Genomic DNA, 18,403 nt, shown 5'->3' with positions numbered 1-18,403 from the left:
GGTAGTAAGAAGAAGATGGGAAAGTGCTAGTTACACGCAGTTAGCAAAAGAGAGGCCGGAGCCTTTTGTTCTGGAGCCCTCTGTCTGGGACTGGGAAGAGGCTTGTACAGGATTCATCTCTCCTATCCAGTTGAGGGGCTGCAGCAGCTGTGGGCAGGAGGGGAAGGGTTTTAATCGGCTGCTCTGTGGTGATATTTTACCTTGGTGGGGCATGAGGGGGGTAAGGGTCGGGTCTTCCTGTTCCTTGTGTCTGTGCTCTGACGCAGTTGTGTCAATGTCACAGTACCCCCAGCAGGCTGGGGCTGCAGGGAGCGGTGGCGTGGTCGGTTACAGGGAGTAGTGACTGTCCAGGCCCTCGGGGGTGAGGCCAGCATCTTCCCCGGCCAAGGTGAGGGGTTCTTGGAGCCCTGCACTGGTCCTGCCCACCAGATACCACTTTCCCTGAGGAGGGGCCAGGGCAGCCCAGAAGACCCAGACGCAGCAGAGGCCTGACACAGCGTGCTTTATTACCAGGCTGTCACAGCCACTCACCGAGCTGGGAGAGAATGCACAGATCATAATAATTTAACTTACAATAAATAAATAACCCTGCTGGCACCCTGCTACATGCTTTGGGTTACCAGCTCCTGATGGCCCGTGCTGCAGCACTTTATGACCAGGAAGAGCGAGGAGGCTCCTAAAGAAGCATGAGAATCTGAAGTTCCCCAAGAAATAACTATGCAAGCTAGGGCACAGGAGCTGGGCTTTACAAAGCCTTTGGGTCTGTGGAGGTTTAAACTGCTGAGTTGATTGCCATTAATGCAATGTGACACTACTTATTTTTGTAGTTTTAAGGGCTGCACTGCTACTCCAACAATACCAATCTTTACAAAAGAACCTCAACTGGATCTTATTTGAGGACTGCTTCCTTTTCCCTTAGTGCTTCTGCCCACCCAGCCCCAGTTGGTGCTCTACATGTTTGCAAGCCATATCACCTGTGGCTAAGGAATTTAACAACCCTATCCCTCTCTTCCAAATCCTCTGAAATTCACTTTTCCAAATGACCCTAATATGCTGTTGGAGGGCTGGGTAAACCTCACAGAAGGGCACTCAGTACAGCAGCGGAGCCAGACAGCACCATGCAGTACTTACTGCAATCTAGCTTATTTGCTGTATTTGCTTTGGCAAGTCTTGGACACAAAGCAGAGACAGGTTGCATGGCAATATCTAAGCTGCCCTTTTTTAGGAACTTCAGGAATTTCCTTACCTTTGATCATATGCAGATGCAGCTTTACTGGGAATAATAATGGAATGCAAGTGCAGAGCTGCTGCCGGCGATTTAACCACTCTGTTATCTGGGCCACATCTGAACAGAGCAACACAACAAAACACTGGCAAGCGGCCTGTACTAGTGCTCCTGCTGCTTCAGCACCTGCTTAACTGCGGAACTGCGAGGGAAGGCCTCGGTGAGAGCACAACCCGGCTGGTTCCAAGCTGTGGCAGAGCTGGTGGCTGCTGCCTTGTCTTGCCTACCAGCAGAGGGAAGCATAACTCTGTAGCTGTAAATGGCTTCTGCAGAGGCACTATTCCTGCACGGATTTGGAGCTAAGAAAAAGGCAAGTTGTTCCTGGGAAAAGATGGGTGAACCCGGCACTGGGGATTAGCACAGCCACACAACACACTGCTGATGCAGACAGAACCCACTGTTAGAGCAGATGCTCTGGGAGGAGGTGCTGTTCCTCCAGTGGGTTCTGGAGAAATCCAAGATGGGAATGGTGCCCATCCTCAAAACCTTCAGTTTTCAGAGGAGTCTGTCTCTTCGTTGGAGCCTTCACTCTCAGCATCCATTTTTCGACGATGGTGTAGAGGTTTCCAAGGTGAGTTAATCCTGGGTGAGTTACGAACAGGCATATTTGCTGTGTCTGCACTGGAGCTGGCAGGACCTGAGACAGAAAGTCCTGAAACCTGAGCTACCCTGAAAGAGAAAAGACAAATGCTAGGCAGCATGTTGCAAAAATTTCTACTGCAGCACTCTTGGAGTGAACCTGGGAGAAAGACTTAAAACTAGCACAGGGATGGAAAGATGTTCATGGCATTGAGGGGGAACACATACTGGTACCTCCCAGACTCACTATGTGAATCTTCTCATATTTAAACGTATCTTCTGGGCTGATCTCTTTCTTCCCAACACTCCTATTTTTCACCATCCAAACAAAATTTCCCTGTTTATTAGAGACTGCTGCTTGCTCTAGACCTCTCTTTGAGTCACACTCTTCCCCTCTGTTTCTGAAGACTTGTAAGGGTTTTGTTAACTGCACTGAGGCACCACAAAGAAAGAAGCCCTTCCTGTTGAGGCTGCTCTTTCAGCTCATCTAATGTGTAGTAGGGCAGAGCAATAGGACAGTACTTTATTACACTCTTCTTCAGCATGCTACCCTTAATCTGTTGCTTCACCTCCTCATTTAAGCAATTCCACTTACAATTTCTCAAGTTCCTGATCCATGGCAGGGTCCAGAAACAAGTCTCCTTTATCTGGCAGAGCCCCTGGGGGAAAAAAAAAACAAAACAACCAATGAAAGCATCAGCAGAGTTAGGCTATTCATGCTTCAAGAAAAGGGTTCAAGCCATATAGCAGCATCCAAAATCTGGCCTGCAAGACAGAGAACACTTTTCCTTATACTTATTAGAGAAATGGACACAATGTTGAGGATCATGATGGAATGGGAAGCAGCCTCAGTAGTCTCACTTCCTACAGCCCTGAGGATTTCATTAACTGTAAAAAATTAGAGTACTGACTGTCAGGGAGATGGCAGTCTCTTAACTTTGGGCCTCTGTTCATTGCCCAGTATAGTCACCAGTACCAGATGTAATAGATGTGGTGTTGTCAGTGCCACAGCCTGAAACATGCAGTATAGCACCCAGGGTTATTTATGTTTTTCTGCCACCTGCCTTTCTTGTAGTGCACTGATCTTGAGGAGCAAAACACTCCACCGATTTAAGGCTTTTGCTTTCCTTGCAACTCAGGAAAGTCAGGCCTGACTCTCATGCACAACATCTACAGGAGTTAAGTGTGGATGAACTGTACTCTAGCATTTCTTGCTGTGTGGGTGTGAGCAAGAATGGCTGGGCCAGTACTTGGGTACTCTCTCAGCATAAGACCAACATGCTCCTTTTCACATTAGAAACCTTACTCCAGATGAAGGACATGGTATAGTTCAGGACTGGAACAGCTGATTGAGAATCTTTGCTCTTCTCTGAAAACACCGGGACCTTAACAGAGCCAGAAAGGAAAATGGGGCTCTTAGGAAAGACCTCCTTCCTAATTCTTTAACAAATGCCACCTTGTATAGGGGTCACGGGAAAGTGTGATCAGCCAGCACAGAAATGACAGACAACAGCACAGAGATTGCCTACCAGAGCCTAGAGAGTACCACTGCACACCAGGACAAAAAACCCGTTTGCTAATCTATACTAACAGTACAGTGAGGAATGCTTTCTAAGGTTTTTCAGGAGACTTGGGTGCTACACTCAATACCTTTGGGAAGGGGCTTTATGTTCCTTGTGGGGATGCAAATCTGTTTGCTGGCTCTGTTACCTTGCTCTTGCAGGAGAGGCTGGAGACGCAGCTGTCCCACAGAGGCAGGCTGGCAGCAGTCATCAAAAATGTAGCAATGAGTGCCTTAAAACTAAAGTAAGTTTAGACCAGAACCAATTCCCCCATTTATTTGGGTTCTGGTCTACTTCTCCTGTAAATGAGCAGGAAATCTGGCACAGCAAAACTGTCAGATACATCGAACTGCTCAAATCTGCTTCTTTTTGTGGGCTCAATTAAAATAATAAGCAACTAAAGCTTGTTTCTGTAGTTGCAGAGTGCACAGTGAATTCTCTAGGGCACAAGATTTACTTTGGAGAGTTGATAAATGGCACTTGAAGAATTCACAAATCAACATTGACATTGGAGATACGCTGCAGATTCCAGTCTGCCTGGCAAACTTAGAGGCACTGTACCAGCCTGAACAAGCTGCTTTAATCCCTATCCCTGTTCCTCAGAAGGAGCTTCTGGCTTTGTGAGACCAAAACCTCCTCTGCCTGAAACTGCTCTCGCTGAAGGGCTTTGGGGAGCTTGTGATCCCCTACAGACCAAAGACTATTGAAATCACCCTTCAGGAGAGATTAAAAGACACCAGGAAAAGAATCCTCCTTTCCTTGCCAAAAATGCTAGCACCTGTCAGACTTGTGGTTGCTGCCCCTCCTCTGAGAGAGGCCTCAGCAGGAGGCTGGCAGAGGGCCAGAGGACGGGCCTACATTAATGGAAACGAAAACCCACTCACTTTGTAGATGGCACAATGGAGGCTGTGGGCAGGATTTTTTTTTTTTTTTCTTTTCTTTTCATCTGTTTTCTTTATGCTTGACTAGAAGTGGATTTCATAGGGCAAAGGAAAAAAAGATTTTGATTGCTGCCATCCAGGCATCACCTTCCTCACAGTGAATACACTGCTTTCTAAGCCTGTTTTCAGAGGGGATTGCAGGGCTGTATTCATGCACCTTTGATATATAATCTGCCCTGCCCCAGAGGAGCATTAGCAGCTTAAATGGTTTGCTGTAAGAAGGGGCTCAGCCAGGGAAGACACACTTTTACTGTAGTATGACACACACCTGTGCAAAAGAAGCAGCCCTCAGGCAAGGTACACCTTTTCAGTGAGTTTTGTCTTTGCAATTAGGGACTGGCAGATACTCAGGCCAAGAAGTAAAGGAAGAGGATACTTACCCAAAGACAGAGACATCTACCCTTAATGGCCAGGTGATTTGATGAGTGAAGGTGAGTGTTTGGGAACACCTCCACACACAGCCCTCCTTGTCAGAATCTGTCCAGACCCTGACACCTCCCTTGCTGCTCCTGCCATTTTAAATTATCTCCTGGATACAGTCTTGTCCAACAGAGAAGCCATTTCTGTTCCTTTTTGTAGTAGGAGGAAGAGCACAAGCAAGGCATATAGGGGAAATATGAAACTATGAGTGAATTATGGATGGATTACATACTGTCCTTTGCCAATGTAACACTGCTTCCTTGCTCCAAACCAGCACAACATAAAAACAAGCAGTAAGATGCTGCCTGGCAATCCCTGTGGTTCCCACAGCAGTGTGGTACAGATTTTTGTAGCAATCTGTGTTTTATGACTGGATTTTCAGCAGGGCAAAGATAGCTACTAGCAAGATCACACTGCCTTGAGGGAAGATGGGGAAGAGCTAAGAAAGACTGGGCTTTTAACCTTTGAGCCAAGGAGACAGCAGAGGTTTTCCATTAGGTGTGCCTTCTTTTCTTATAGATGAGAGCAGCCATTTAAAATCTGTGGGAGCACCAAGGGCTAAAACATAGGATGGCACCTCAATTCAAAGTAATCCTTGAGGAAGCTCCATAGCTTCAGGCAGACAGTAAGGCACAGTGTTATGTTTTCGAAGTTAATCCATCAACAAAAAGATTAAAAACTTCTTTCACTCTCTTCCTGACTGTAAGATGTGGGTTATAATTACAAAGGAAATTCCACAGAAACAGAATGACTGAAAATCTAGAGCTGTGTCATTTAGAGAAGTCTTACCTAGGGCTCGATTGATGCCCTGATCCTTTGCAAGAGCCATAAGGAATCCATAGAAGGTCATTCTCTGCACACTACTCAGCATTTCCTTCACAAGAGCAGAAGGTGGGCAGCTAGGAAAAGAGAGACAGAGATCATCTTGTCTTCTACATTATAATTTTTTTTTCCTAAGACCCAGCTCAAAATCAAGAAATAAACCCTTTTACCACTGTCAGGTTGCCCTGACTCAGTTTAAAATGAACAGCCACCAGCTTGCTCAGTGAGCACTGGATCTGTCCCCCATTTGCCAAGCAAGATCTTTGAGCTGGGGGACATCCCTAGGAGCCGTCTTACCTGTCTTCATTCCAAGGACAGTGAGAAAAGCCTAGATTTACTCAGAGGCATGCACATCCCAACTCTTAGCACACGTTTTTTCAAAAATCCTCTGGGAAATACTTTCTTTCAGAAGTCAATAAACTTTCATAGAAGTGTTAAGTTTGGAAAAGACTAAGACCACTAAGTCCAGTGATTAATGAAGTACTGCTGTGTTCACCACTAAACCATGTTCCTAACTGCCACATCTATACAGTTTTCAACACTTTTAGCGATGCTGTTATCACACTATTATCAGTGATAGTCATCCAAGGAGCAAGAAGAATTTCTCCAGTGATAGCCTAAATATGTCAGAGAACACTATTTAGGTGAGGACTAAATTAGCATATTCCCTTCTTCTACACTCACCTTGACCCCTGGTCCTGAGTTCTAAGCAGTATCTTCTTGGTGATTCTTGCTCTTGACCAATACTCCTGGAAGGATTTCATGCAAAATCAAACTGTCTCATAAAGAGGAACTGTTGAACAGTCAATGATGTAGTGGTACCCCTGGGAGATTTGGGATGGGCTGGTGATCCCTCAGGCAGAAGTGGTTACCAAAGCCTGACTGAGTATTGAGCTACTGCATGAATGGCTGAAAATGGCTCCCCTCATAGTGCTGTGCAAAGCCTGAGCTACCAGATGAGCCCACAGTACTCTTCCCATCTGAAGTTGTCAGGACATACAGGGAATGTAGAGCTTTTGTTGGTTAAAAGAACAAAACCCATGAACTCCATGCTTATTTCTATAGCACTGGACAGCAGTTCAGCAGTAATTTTGTGGATCACACACCTGAATTTGGAAACCTAAAGTAGAAATCAGGTGGAACTTGTTATGAGTTATTGTCCTGAGTTATTTTGTGTTTCTAGACCATGACCTTCTAGGAGGTCACATTCTTACTACCTGCAAGAAACTATGATGAAAGTGTCTGTCAAAGCTATACAGTAAGGTCTGGTGTTGCTCCATTCTCTGCTAAACTAAAGCTAGTCTCGTGCCTGGGATCTGTAGCTGGAGACCAGCTCCAACACAAGCTCAGGTACAGGCTGACAGTGTGAACTCGCCTAGCTACTAAGGCTTCATACTCCATCCACCCAGTGGGCTCTTTCAACTCCCAAGAATGCAACTGCACTTGTTTATCCCCTCTAGCTAACTCATGGATCTCTCCTTAATGAGTGTCAATGCAGAAATGAGATGGAGAGCAGAGACCCAAATCCATCTATTACTTCAAGAATCAGTTCAAACCCCATCTTTCTTTGGTCCATGAAATTGTTTCTCTCATTTGGTTAAAGCTGTTCAGCTATGATGTTTCCCTTCATACTTCTTTAGTGAGAGCCATGTGGGAATATCAGCTTGTTCAAAGTCCTTTCTTTCTTCACAGCTCCAACCTTACAAAGGGTCTCCAGAGAGACTTCAAATTTGTATTTGAGACTCCATTCGTACCTGTATTTTGATCTGTCACACAAGGACTCCAGGCACTGGTAGAAGAGAGAGGCCTCTACTCCTTCAAGTGGGTTACAGTCATTTGGGGGCTGGCGCTGCCGATGTTGCCCAGAGGACGATGTTGGCACAATCACAGTATTGGGATTCTTACCAGCCAGCAGGTCTTGATAAATGGCAGCCACACTTTCCAGGAACTCTAAAAGAACAAAAAGCAATTTAAAACTCAGGGCTGTAACCAGCAAGGCATCCTCCTGACCTACCAGACTGTGGCTTAAACTGTTGTTTTATGGTGTACATAGTACTGACTGGAAATAAGCACAACTCTACAGCATCCTGCGTGTTCAGAACAGATATTATGCACACCCATACAGCCATTTCCATAGAAGTTGCTGTCTTCTTATTATTAGGATGATTATGAAAGGTCACTCACTGTTGAGAAGATTCATCTCAAGGGAACAAAGGCTAGCTAGCACACTGATAAAACAGTTAAACACGAAAGCTAATGTCAAACACAAAACTAGTTTGTGAAGTCTAAAATGTTCTTCTTCTCCACTTCTTGCCACTGATTAAGAGCTCATCCAAGTTGGGAGCAAACTGTATTGAACTGCAACAGGAGGAAAGGGAGCATGTTGGTTAGGGCTCCAGGCTGTATCCCAGCTTGCCTCTGTGCTGCTCCAAAGTAAATATAACACAGGATCTAGAAGAAGGGCCAGGGCAGGTCAGGGCTAGAGTTGGCAGAAAGCCTCTCCCCAGGCTCCTCATACTACCCACTGTTTACTGCAGGAGTCTAATTTTAAACAAGTTTGTTTATGGATGTGGTCAGCAGTTTACAAATCTAGATTCCATTTGGAGTGGTTTGCCTGTGTGTGGGTTGGTGGGAGAGTGTATGAAAGGCTGTGTGTGTGCACCGTGCCTGGGTGAACAGGACAGGGATGGGATCTCTGAGTGTGTGTACACAAGAATGAGCTTGCCAGAACTGCAGTGGCATTTAATTTCCGAGTGAATGGAAATGCAATGCTGTGCGTGAGGTGGATGGAGAGGAAAGTCAGGATGTCAGCAGGCCCTGAGGCTGTGCTGAGGTTCTGCAGCTCCATGGAAGTATTTGTTATATCAGAGAAAACTTTCCAAACACATTTTCTGTCCCTGACTAAAGGCACTGCAAGCCTGGTTCTGCCCAACTCAAAATCACAATTTTGAACTTTTTTTTTACAATGACTTGTCATGGATAAACTTGTGATACGCACAGCAGAATTACAAAGGAAGTATAACAGAGAAGTATTGAGAAAAAGAGATTTTTGTATTAGGGATGGCAGCGGACTCCTAAGTGCTAGTAAGATGGGAACTCATAGGTTGGATCAGATCAGAAGGCCACCCAAGTTTACTCTCTGACTACAGACTCTCCTCACAACAGCTTCTAGCCAGTGTTTCTCAGTATCCAAACCTGGCCCATTTTGCCTGGTCGAGGCCAATTGTGAGCTGCATCCATCAGAGGGAGCCATTTCAGTGTGAGTGGACAGAAATCCATGAGCTTTATGTTAAAAAGTGCTGTGTGCCAGGAGGTGAGAAAGTGGCACGCTAGCCAGTGCTTGGAAGCATATTTAATGCTTCTCTCTTTTTGTCCTGAATGAGATTCTCATGCAGTCATTCTCCTGAATGACCAACAATATGAAGACTGTTCAGATGGATTATCTGTTCCTTTTGCTTTCCAACTAGGGGGTCTCAAATCAAACAAAAGAGGTGGTTCTTCACAGGACAGGTGTCAAACCTGTGCAATTCTTTGCCAAAAGGTGTGGAGGTTACAATTTTATGTGATTTCAAGGGAAGGCTGGAAAAGTTCTTGGAAGTGGAGTCCACTGAGGGTTCCTAAACCCACGGTAATTATACCCAGTTCAGAAACTCTGAGCTGAAACCAGCTCATAGTTGAGCAAATATTAGGGGGAAGAATTACATTGATTTGCCCAGTTGCTTTTTCCTTTAAAGGTACCAGCTGATGGCCTTTTCCTGTCCTGTCTTCAGCAGGATTGAATAAGTTCCTTAAAGAAAGGGAAAAAAATCTTCCTAGTAAAAGCTAATTGTTAGCTGCTAACATAATCTAGATAAAGCTGGAAAATTATGTCTCAAGGCCAAGACAAATAAATGCATTAGACACAGCAGTTGCAGGTATGTCATCATTCACAACAATTTGGAATCTTCTTATTAAGTCCCCTTATCTCTTGACATCTGTGATGCTTTTCATCAGTAGAGTCCATTGCCTATATATTTTCTGTGAAAAAACATATCCTTTCAAGTTTCAAAAAAGCGCAAAGATTGGGAAGCTGTAAAGCTGTAATGCTACAAGTGAGAGAAGTCAACAGCTTCCCAGCATTTACCTGAGTAGTAGAACTGGATCTGGAAAGCAAAGAGGAAATCAGAAAAAGACATCAGGCAATCCACTGCATCATCCATCAGCACAATCCTATGATAAGATGAGAGAAACAGTTTAGCATCTACAAAAAAACTAAAGCCTGTAACCAGGAACCCCAGACCTTGAGAAATGCAGCCAAGGAACTATGTGCAGCTGAGGATTGCCAGTGGCCCAGTATAGGAAGTTAGGAGAGAGAAATGGGAACACCCATTGCTGCATGGATGCCCTAATATCAAATGAAGGTAGCTTAAGAAGCTGAAGCGAGGAGAAGATCCTGAATGTCAATCACACACTTCAGCTACAGTTTGAACAGAGCAATGCAACATTCAAAGCCTGGTGGTCATTATGGAACAAAAACTGGTACAAAAACTGCAAGGCTGGTTCACATTGCTGTATGGAATTTAGAATATCCTGGGTTGGAAGGGATCCACAAAGATCATTGAAGCCCAGCTTCTAAATACGACCACAGACAGGACAGTTACACACGTAGTAAATTGGTGTAAGCAGGACGAGACTCATGCTATTCCTCTGTTTGTCAGAATTCATCAAACTGGGACATTTTTCAGATTTATAAAGGTCACAACAGTTGCAGTTCACCATCTATACCCAAACAAACTCTACTTGACTACAGAAGAAATAACATTGCACCAATAGTCAACTTCCTAACTGCACTCTGTGAACATCTTCCCTTCCTGATAAAAGAATCAATCTCCTTTCATATTTGGTCTATTATTTGACTATCAAGTCAAATTTCATGGCAACTGGAGATTTCTTGGGCCAGAGACAGTCTTCTTTGTCCCTGCTAAGTCTTAGGTGCATGTAGGGAGCTACATGCATCCCTATTTTGAAGCATGTTTCCTGAATATGGAAAATACCAGACACAGGCCATAAAGATTAAATATAAGTGATAGCAAAGTCCAGTTCTTCCTTTCAGGATAAAAACCTGTGAATTTCAGGGCAAAAATGAAATTGAAAACAAAAACAATGCTCTGGTTCCTGTCACCACTACGTAAAGATTAAAAGGTCAGTCTCTGAAGTGGGGAAAATCAAACTCATCTAATCAATGACAGCTTAGACTGTAAAACAAAAGAAAATACTCCGGTTTGATGGGAAAAAAAATCAGACTATTCAGGCAATGGTAAAAAAAGCAATTGGTATTTTTTTTCAACCGCATATAGGTCTACTGAACCTGTACAAGTCAGCATCTGGCATACTGTGCCATATGAGGATTATCAGTTCATTACAGTCAAAGTATGGGTCATCCAGTGAGACCCTTTTAACATAGGGCCAGATGCAATCTGCACACCAACTCCTGCAGCATCAATTGTCTAAACACATTGCTGGGGAAACACTGTTCTGTCTCACGTAAAAGACTCCAGGGAGCTGTGTGGGAGGCTGACCTAGAAGAACATAGGATCTTGCAAGACTTCCCCGCCACTCAGACCAGTTCTGTTCACTGTGGCAAAATCAAACATGTAGAGCAGCTTGAATTAATTATCTCAAAGAAGAAAGACTGGGGCTAAGAGGGTCCCCAGGAGAAAAGCCAGTATTTAAAACAAAACCCTTTGAAGATGTCAAAGTGCTTCTGATTTATTTATTACATTCCAGAAGCCTCCTCTCCTCCTGTCTAAAGAAGCAGTAGCTTCAGTTCTTAATTCTCACTAATAAGCATGTTACTGAGATTGTCAGTGGCCACATCAAGGAAATGGCTTTGAAGCTGGCAGGCAGAGCATCTTCATCTCTCAGGCCATGCTGCTCAGCCACTGGCATTTCCAACCGCTATTTAAGCACTGGAAATGCAATTGGCCACATCACTGATGAGCTGCACTCCCTCCTTTGAAATGACGGTTTGTCTCCCAGATACCCTCAAAGCACCAAAGCTTTCTTCTCAAAAATGCATGAAAACAACAGTGAAGAGTGGTTTTACATATTTGTTATGCGGAAAGACAGTATTACATCACCTTCATAACACGAAACTCATTTCACTTGTTAAATCTAAAACTCTGGTCAATGGCAGTGCTCTGCAGCACCAAGTTCCAGTCTCTTACTTAGAGGAGAGCAGGAGAAAGTACACAGAAGTATGAGAATTTGCTGGACAGTTTTTGCTGTTAAAGACAGCAAGGAGCCTCTGAGGAAGCCTGTACAGCACATATGTGACGGAGGAGCATCTAAATAGAAGCAGGTGCACTCTGGTGCTGGGTTACTGACTCCGCTTGGCCCAGGAGTTTGCACGCCGGAAATGTTGAGAAGTCTTTAAATCCCATACAATCATTTATGAGGAGATTGACTGCAGCTGGCAATTCCCCCACATAGCTAGCTGACTGAGCACTCAAGGAAGCTGAGAGAGCATCATATGCAACATATCTGCACCTCTTCCTTGAAATATCTGGCAAGGGGAAAAACCTAGCTATGGATTGTAACCTAGCCAGCAGGACCAAAATTGAGGACAAAATCTGAAAGTTTGAACTGCAACTAAAAAGAGTTCATCAGGTATCTCATATTTCAAGGGATCTTTTTCTTGTTCAAATTAGACTTTAAACCCTGAGGCCACAGATGTATTTAAAAAGTTAATAGTTGGCACTCAGTGAATAATGAAAATCAAGGAGGAACTTAGGAAAGGACTGAAGAAAAATGCCTAAACTTGAGGCATTCTGGTAGAGGGTATAGTGGTCTTTCAGGGTTCAAGTTGGTTTGGCTGGCAGGAAGGCCTTACTATTGTGCCAATGGAGAAACTTTATGATCTCCTGATTGTGGTTAAAATCTCAGCAATCCAGACTAGACAGGATGTTCCCAGGACAAACGCTAGACCAGGCAAGCTGAAAAGACTTTCACCATTTTCTGCTACCATTAAAGGCTAATCGGCACAATCTGTTTTAAAGCCAGGCTGGCTCAAATGAGTTTTCAGAGACTTGGTTTATTTACTGAGACATGGAGGCAAAAATAAGCAAAACAGTCTGCACTCTTAGGCAATCTTTTAACAACAGGGATACTGAATTCCAAGCCCAGTTCCATTAGTACTGATCAGTGCAACATGAGCTCACACCCCAAATAAAACAGCACAGGAGCTGTGAACTACTTGGATGTCACTACTCAAATGTGAGCAGTGAGTTCCCTGTGTTTCTCTTAAAATAGAAAAATCAGTGCTCAGGTACAGATCTTAAAATCATGGCATCAGACCAGAAAAAATTCCTTTATTTTCTGTCCTGCAATTTCAAGATTCAGAAAGCCAAATGGTGTCTCTAAAGATCAAAGCTATCTCTGTAGATTGAAGTCTTTAATCTGCTAATGGTTATGACCATTTGGAAAAAAAAATCCAAGAAATCTCACAGACACAGATATCCTAGGTCATTTTTTGGGTATGACTTCTGCATTTGTGTAGCACCAAGAACAGGAGAATAGAGCTCTCTGATGTCATGTGAATAAAACCTATATTGTTGTCATCTCTGTTCTTATGTTCTGACATACCTTGAGGGTAGTCCTGTTGTTTGTTATCAGAGCATAGCAACAGCTCCTGCATGAGTGGACTGCACTGTGCTCTGAGATAGTCTCAGTCATGCAGCACTGAGGCTACAGCTGTGACTTGCTCTCTTCGCAGCAGCACTGATGCAGGTCCTGGCTGTATCACTGAACGTTGTGGCTATTCCTGCTGCTACTTTATTTAATTTCTTTCTGAAGAAAATTAGCAACAAAACCATTGGGAGCCTGCAGACTGAAGAACGAACAATGCTCTAGGTTTGCATATGACACTCATGATTTGCAAAGACTAGGTCTACTGGTGCTGTAAAAAATTCTGCAGAGCTCAGCCTTCTAACAGGCAGAGACCAAGGAGGACAATGGGAAGTGCAGACCAGAAATAGGACAAGAGAGTGAGCAACAGTTGTAAGCAAAGAGAAAAATGGTTTAGAAATATGACAATTTTTATTAAAATTGTTCAAATAGATTAGCTTGTTACAGAGCTAGCAATGGGCAAGTAAATCTCTAGCCAACCAAAAGTAGGAGTGAGGTCACCCCCACCTGAGCCTGGGTGCCTCTGACAGAGATCTCATATCTCTGCAACACCTGCTCCCAAAGCCAGCTTGTCTGTCTCTGTGGCACATGCACAACAGTGCAGCAGGCCCCTGAATGGGGCCTCTAGTTTACAGCAGCCTTGTGGACTAAATTCCTTGACACAAACATCACAACATGTGTAGATATGCTGAAGTCTCCTTCATTACATGCACCATCACAAATTTCTGCACAGTTCAGCTGGAGGCCTATGAAATACACACCAGCACACAGGACTGGTGCTTGTGTACGTCTATGAAAGGAAGCAGCAGGCACATATCTGCCACAGGGCTAAGTGCTCTTTCTTAATCTGGCACAGGGGGACAAGCAACTGAACAGATGTGTGTACCTTATTACATTTTCAATATCAGATAGTTAATAATCAGCTGCCTGGGCTGGACTGGAACCAGCAAGCACTATCAGTAAAATATTCTATATCACATTATCAATGCCTAGAGCCAATTACCAGCTTTTTGACTTGTCTAGATTAAAATAAAATTTCAAACAGATTAGCTGCCATGTTCTTACCAAACATACTTCAAAACACTGGCAATCTTTCAGAAGTTAGTGTGTTTAAATGTGATCAACCATAGAAGCTGGGGCAAGGGGGAACACATTTTAGAATGGTAAACAGTATTTGAAATAGAGTTTAAAAATCACATCAGTTAAAAACATATTGGCTAACAGTCTTTTATCTGCAACTCATCTGAACCAACACAGAGCCAACAGCAGCATTCTGCATTGATATTTCAGTCTTTGCATATCTTAAATATATACTCTTTCACATTGCCAGAGAAACATCCTGTTCTTAACCTCAAAAGATGGTGTCTCTTTTCACCAAAACCTTAAAAGCTGAAGGTCTCTGCTCATACCTTTACCCGCAGGTCTAGTTCCTAAGTCAATGCATGTAGGATTAATCCTGCCTTTAAAGAGAGAATGAGGACCCACCTTGCAGCTTTCTGAGTGAGCTCCATTGGGAAGTCAGGGCAGAGCAACTGCAGCAGGCAGTGGTATTCCTGTGCTGTCAGCAAATCTGCAGGAAAAGAGAGGTGAAAACATTGTAATTCTTTTATAGGCTGTTCCCTCCCCTTGCTTCCTCTCTAGGAAAAAAGCCTCATGTTTCCTTTACTCCCAATTCAAGTAGCCTGAGTATTAAAGACAATATAACTGTTCCCTAGACTTTCAGAGCTGGACTCTTCAGATGGAATTTCCAGCACCATCTGAAAAGGGGCCTGATGAAGGGGCAATCCTATTGAAACAGGCTCCTGCAGAGAAACTGGTAACAGGTAGTGATTCAGAGTAAAAAAGGGGTAACCAAAACAGGGCAGTTTCAAGTGAGAACACAGTTTGGTTTGACTTGAATATAACCATGTGGAAAAAGGAATCATTTCAAAGTTGCTTAAATTTGCTGAAATTCACTGGCATGGTGACATTCCCCACAGTATACTTGAAAATCATCCACAGAACATCTGGCAGCAGTAACAAAGGCAAACAAGGTTTTTGGGTTGTGTATGGAAGGCTACAGAGTATAAACCACAGACGTTATTACTTTGGCATTCAGTAAGGCAGCTGGATGGTCTCTTTTGGAATAATGTGTACAAATCTGGTCACTGTATTATAGGAAGCACAGAACAAAGATCCAAAAAACACAAGAAAACCAATCAAATGATTCATGTTTTAGAGAGCAGCTTTGTGAAAGACTGGTCAAGAAGGAACTCTGTGGCTCAGCAGAAGGAGTGAGGTGACTCTTAGGGAAGCTTATAGGATCTCAAGGGAATGGAAACATCCAGATGTCAAAAAGCCCTACATGATTGTATGTTCACAGTCCAAAAGGCTGTGGACTGGAGTTAAGAAGAAGACTAGCTGAACAGCAGCAATTTTGCAGTACTTCTATATACAGAAGAATGCAAAGTATGGAAGAAAGAGCCAGAGGTGAAAGTAGAGCCAGCAGTAGTCAGGGAAGGGATGTCAAGGGCACTGGCAATGAGACTGAAGTACAAAGCTTAAGTTCTTTTGCCACCAACATGTTAGTCTTCATTGGGCTCTCATCCAAATAATTAACCTTGTTTCAAATGACAGCCACAATTTAGAATTACAGAATCATTAACATCCAACCATTAACCAAGACTGTCAAGTCCAGAATTAAACCACAGCCCTAAGCATCACATCTACATGTTTTTTGAACACTTCCAAGGATGTTGATTCCATAACTTCTGGGGTGGGGGGAGGGAGGAGGAGTGATACCAATGCTTGACCACACTTTCAGTGTGGTCAAAAGATATTTTCATAATATCCAATCTAAACTTTCCCTAGTACAACTGGAGGCCATTTTCTCTAGCCTTGTTACTTGGGAGGAGAGACTGACCCCCACCTCTTTACAATCTCTTTTCAGGTAAATGTAGAGAGCAGTAAGGTTTCCCCTGAGCCTTCTTTTCTCCAGGATAAAAATTGCCAGCTTCCTCAGCCACTTCTCCCAAGACTTGTGCTCCAGACCCTTCACCAGCTCCGTTGCCCTTCTCTGGACATGCTCCAGCACCTCAGTGTCTTTCTTGCATTGAGGGGCCCAAAACTGGATGCAGGGTTCAAGGCATGGCCTCACCACTGCTGAGTGGGACAATCACTGCCCTGGTCCTGCTGTCCACACTATTGCTGATACAGGCCAGGCCATTTGCCTTCTTGGCCACCTGGGCTGCCATTCAGAAAGACCTCAACAGGTTGAAGAGATGGGCAGAGAGGAACCAATTGAAATGTAACAAAGGCAAATGCAGGGCCCTGCACCTGGGAGAGAACAACCCCGTGCACCAGGACTGGGGGCTGACCTGCTGGAAAGCAGCTCTGTGGAGAAGGACCTGGGGGTCTTGATGGACAACCAGCTGTCATTGAGCCAGCAGTGCCCTTCTGACAAGAAAGCCAATGATATCCTGGGATGCACTAGGAAGAGCATTGCCAGTAGGTCCAAGGATGTGATCCTGCCCCTCTACTCAGCCCTGGTGAGGCCACATCAGTGTCCAGTTCTGGGATCCTCAAAACAAGAGAGACCTGGAACTCCTGAAGCAGGTCCAGTGGAGGGTTACAAAGGTTATTAAGGGTCTGGAGAATCTCTCTTACAAGCACAGGCTGAGTGACCTGGGCCTGTTCACCTTGAGAAGAGACAACTGAGAAGGGACCTCATCAATGTCTATCAGTATCTGAGGATGGAGCCCAGCTCTTTTTAATGGTGCCAAGCAGTAGGACACGAAGCAACAGGCGGAAACAGATCCACAGGAATTTCCACATGGATATGAGGAAGAACTTCTTTACTGTGGGAGTGACCACACACTAGGTTGTCCAACAAGGTTGTAGAGTCTCTCTCACTGGAGACACTCAAGAACCCTCTGGATGCAATCCTGTGCTCCAGGATGACCCTTCTTGTGCAGGAAGGTTGGACCAAATGACCTACTGTGGACCAAATGACCTATTCTGTGATTTTCCATAGGCCCAGCACAGGAAGCAGATTACCTGGAAACAGAGAATTTGGGCATATAAAAGTTCTTATTGAAACAGACACTTTCTCATAAGTGAACAGGATACTATGGACCTCTTACTCTTCAAGGATTTCTAAATCTAGCTTTGAATAATACTGGGCAATAAATTTCTGATTTTTGCTAAAAAGTCTAGAAGTTGGTCTGAAGGAATCACATCAATTGGATGCTTTATGTAATACTCAGTTTCCATTTTTTATTTGGTTAAATTAAAATTCCTATTTATGCATTCTTACACCTCTCGCTTGTTACTATTTTTTGTTTCATTTTTCAACAGACCATTATAATAACCCTTTCTTCATACTGTATTGTATTCAATCTACTTAACAGATAACTACATTTATCTAAAATTAAATCTGTTTACCTTACCCTCTATTTCTTTCCCTACTTAGCCCAGTTATATCTGTTCCTCTGTTTTGATCCCCTTTAGATTTTCACAGTGTGGTGTCCAGCAGTGTACAAAGCATCCTTCAGGCATTCAGAACCGACAGGCTCTAGGAGGATAATCTGCCTGCTTTAATCAGCTAAGGCACTTTTCATTAATTTTGGGGTTTAGTCTCTTCTTTTCTCTCTGAAGGTGAAGGTGTTTGAGGTTGGTTTTTTTTTGAAGGATGAGGCTTCCAAAGAAAGTTGCACTTTTTTCTCAGTCCCTGTCAGATTGATAGACAAAAGCAGCTTGAGAAGGTAACTGGGCCCTAAGAGAGCATTAGTTTTGAGGCATAAATAGAGATCTCTCACTTGGCAGAAATAACATAGTTCAAAAACTTAAAATAATTTATGCTGTCTTTTTCTTCTCTCTCTTCTTACCAAATCACAGCATCATCCTTACTCCTCTACCATAAAACAACAAAACAATATAGAATAAAAGCAGAAGTCTGCTCAGAAAGAATTTGGGAAAAGGTAGCAGAGATCCTCTCCAAACCAGCACATTAGAGAATGAAGTTTATTGTCAATAAAAGTGGAATTAATTACAGTTTCAATCTTTGGGCAAATGGTCCATTTACACTAGAAACTGCCCATAAAGCTGAAGTGCTGCAGAGAAGTTCCTGCTCTAAAGAAACCCTTTGTTTC

The 18,403-nt window shown here is 43.7% G+C and overlaps 1 protein-coding gene across 2 annotated transcripts in view; it reads right to left on the bottom strand.

Annotated features, from left to right (window-relative positions):
• Positions 1 to 38: 38 nt before the first annotated feature.
• Positions 39 to 18,403, bottom strand: part of CSTPP1 (centriolar satellite-associated tubulin polyglutamylase complex regulator 1) — a 78,378-nt gene continuing 60,013 nt past the window's right edge. For both annotated transcript variants that reach the window (XM_083863320.1, XM_083863321.1), the window contains 6 exons: positions 14,760 to 14,844; positions 9,733 to 9,818; positions 7,364 to 7,559; positions 5,577 to 5,686; positions 2,460 to 2,523; positions 39 to 1,954 (listed from right to left, as the gene is read on the bottom strand). In XM_083863320.1, coding sequence (XP_083719446.1) covers positions 1,774 to 1,954; positions 2,460 to 2,523; positions 5,577 to 5,686; positions 7,364 to 7,559; positions 9,733 to 9,818; positions 14,760 to 14,844 — 722 coding nt within the window. In that variant the 3' untranslated portion in view covers positions 39 to 1,773. The remainder of the gene's footprint in view (positions 1,955 to 2,459; positions 2,524 to 5,576; positions 5,687 to 7,363; positions 7,560 to 9,732; positions 9,819 to 14,759; positions 14,845 to 18,403) is intronic.

This window comes from Zosterops lateralis (assembly GCF_965231275.1).
Source record: "Zosterops lateralis genome assembly, chromosome: 6".
NCBI lineage: Eukaryota > Metazoa > Chordata > Aves > Passeriformes > Zosteropidae > Zosterops > Zosterops lateralis.
The sequence above is the reverse complement of the archived record's forward strand: the minus strand, read 5'-3'. Positions and strand labels throughout refer to the sequence as shown.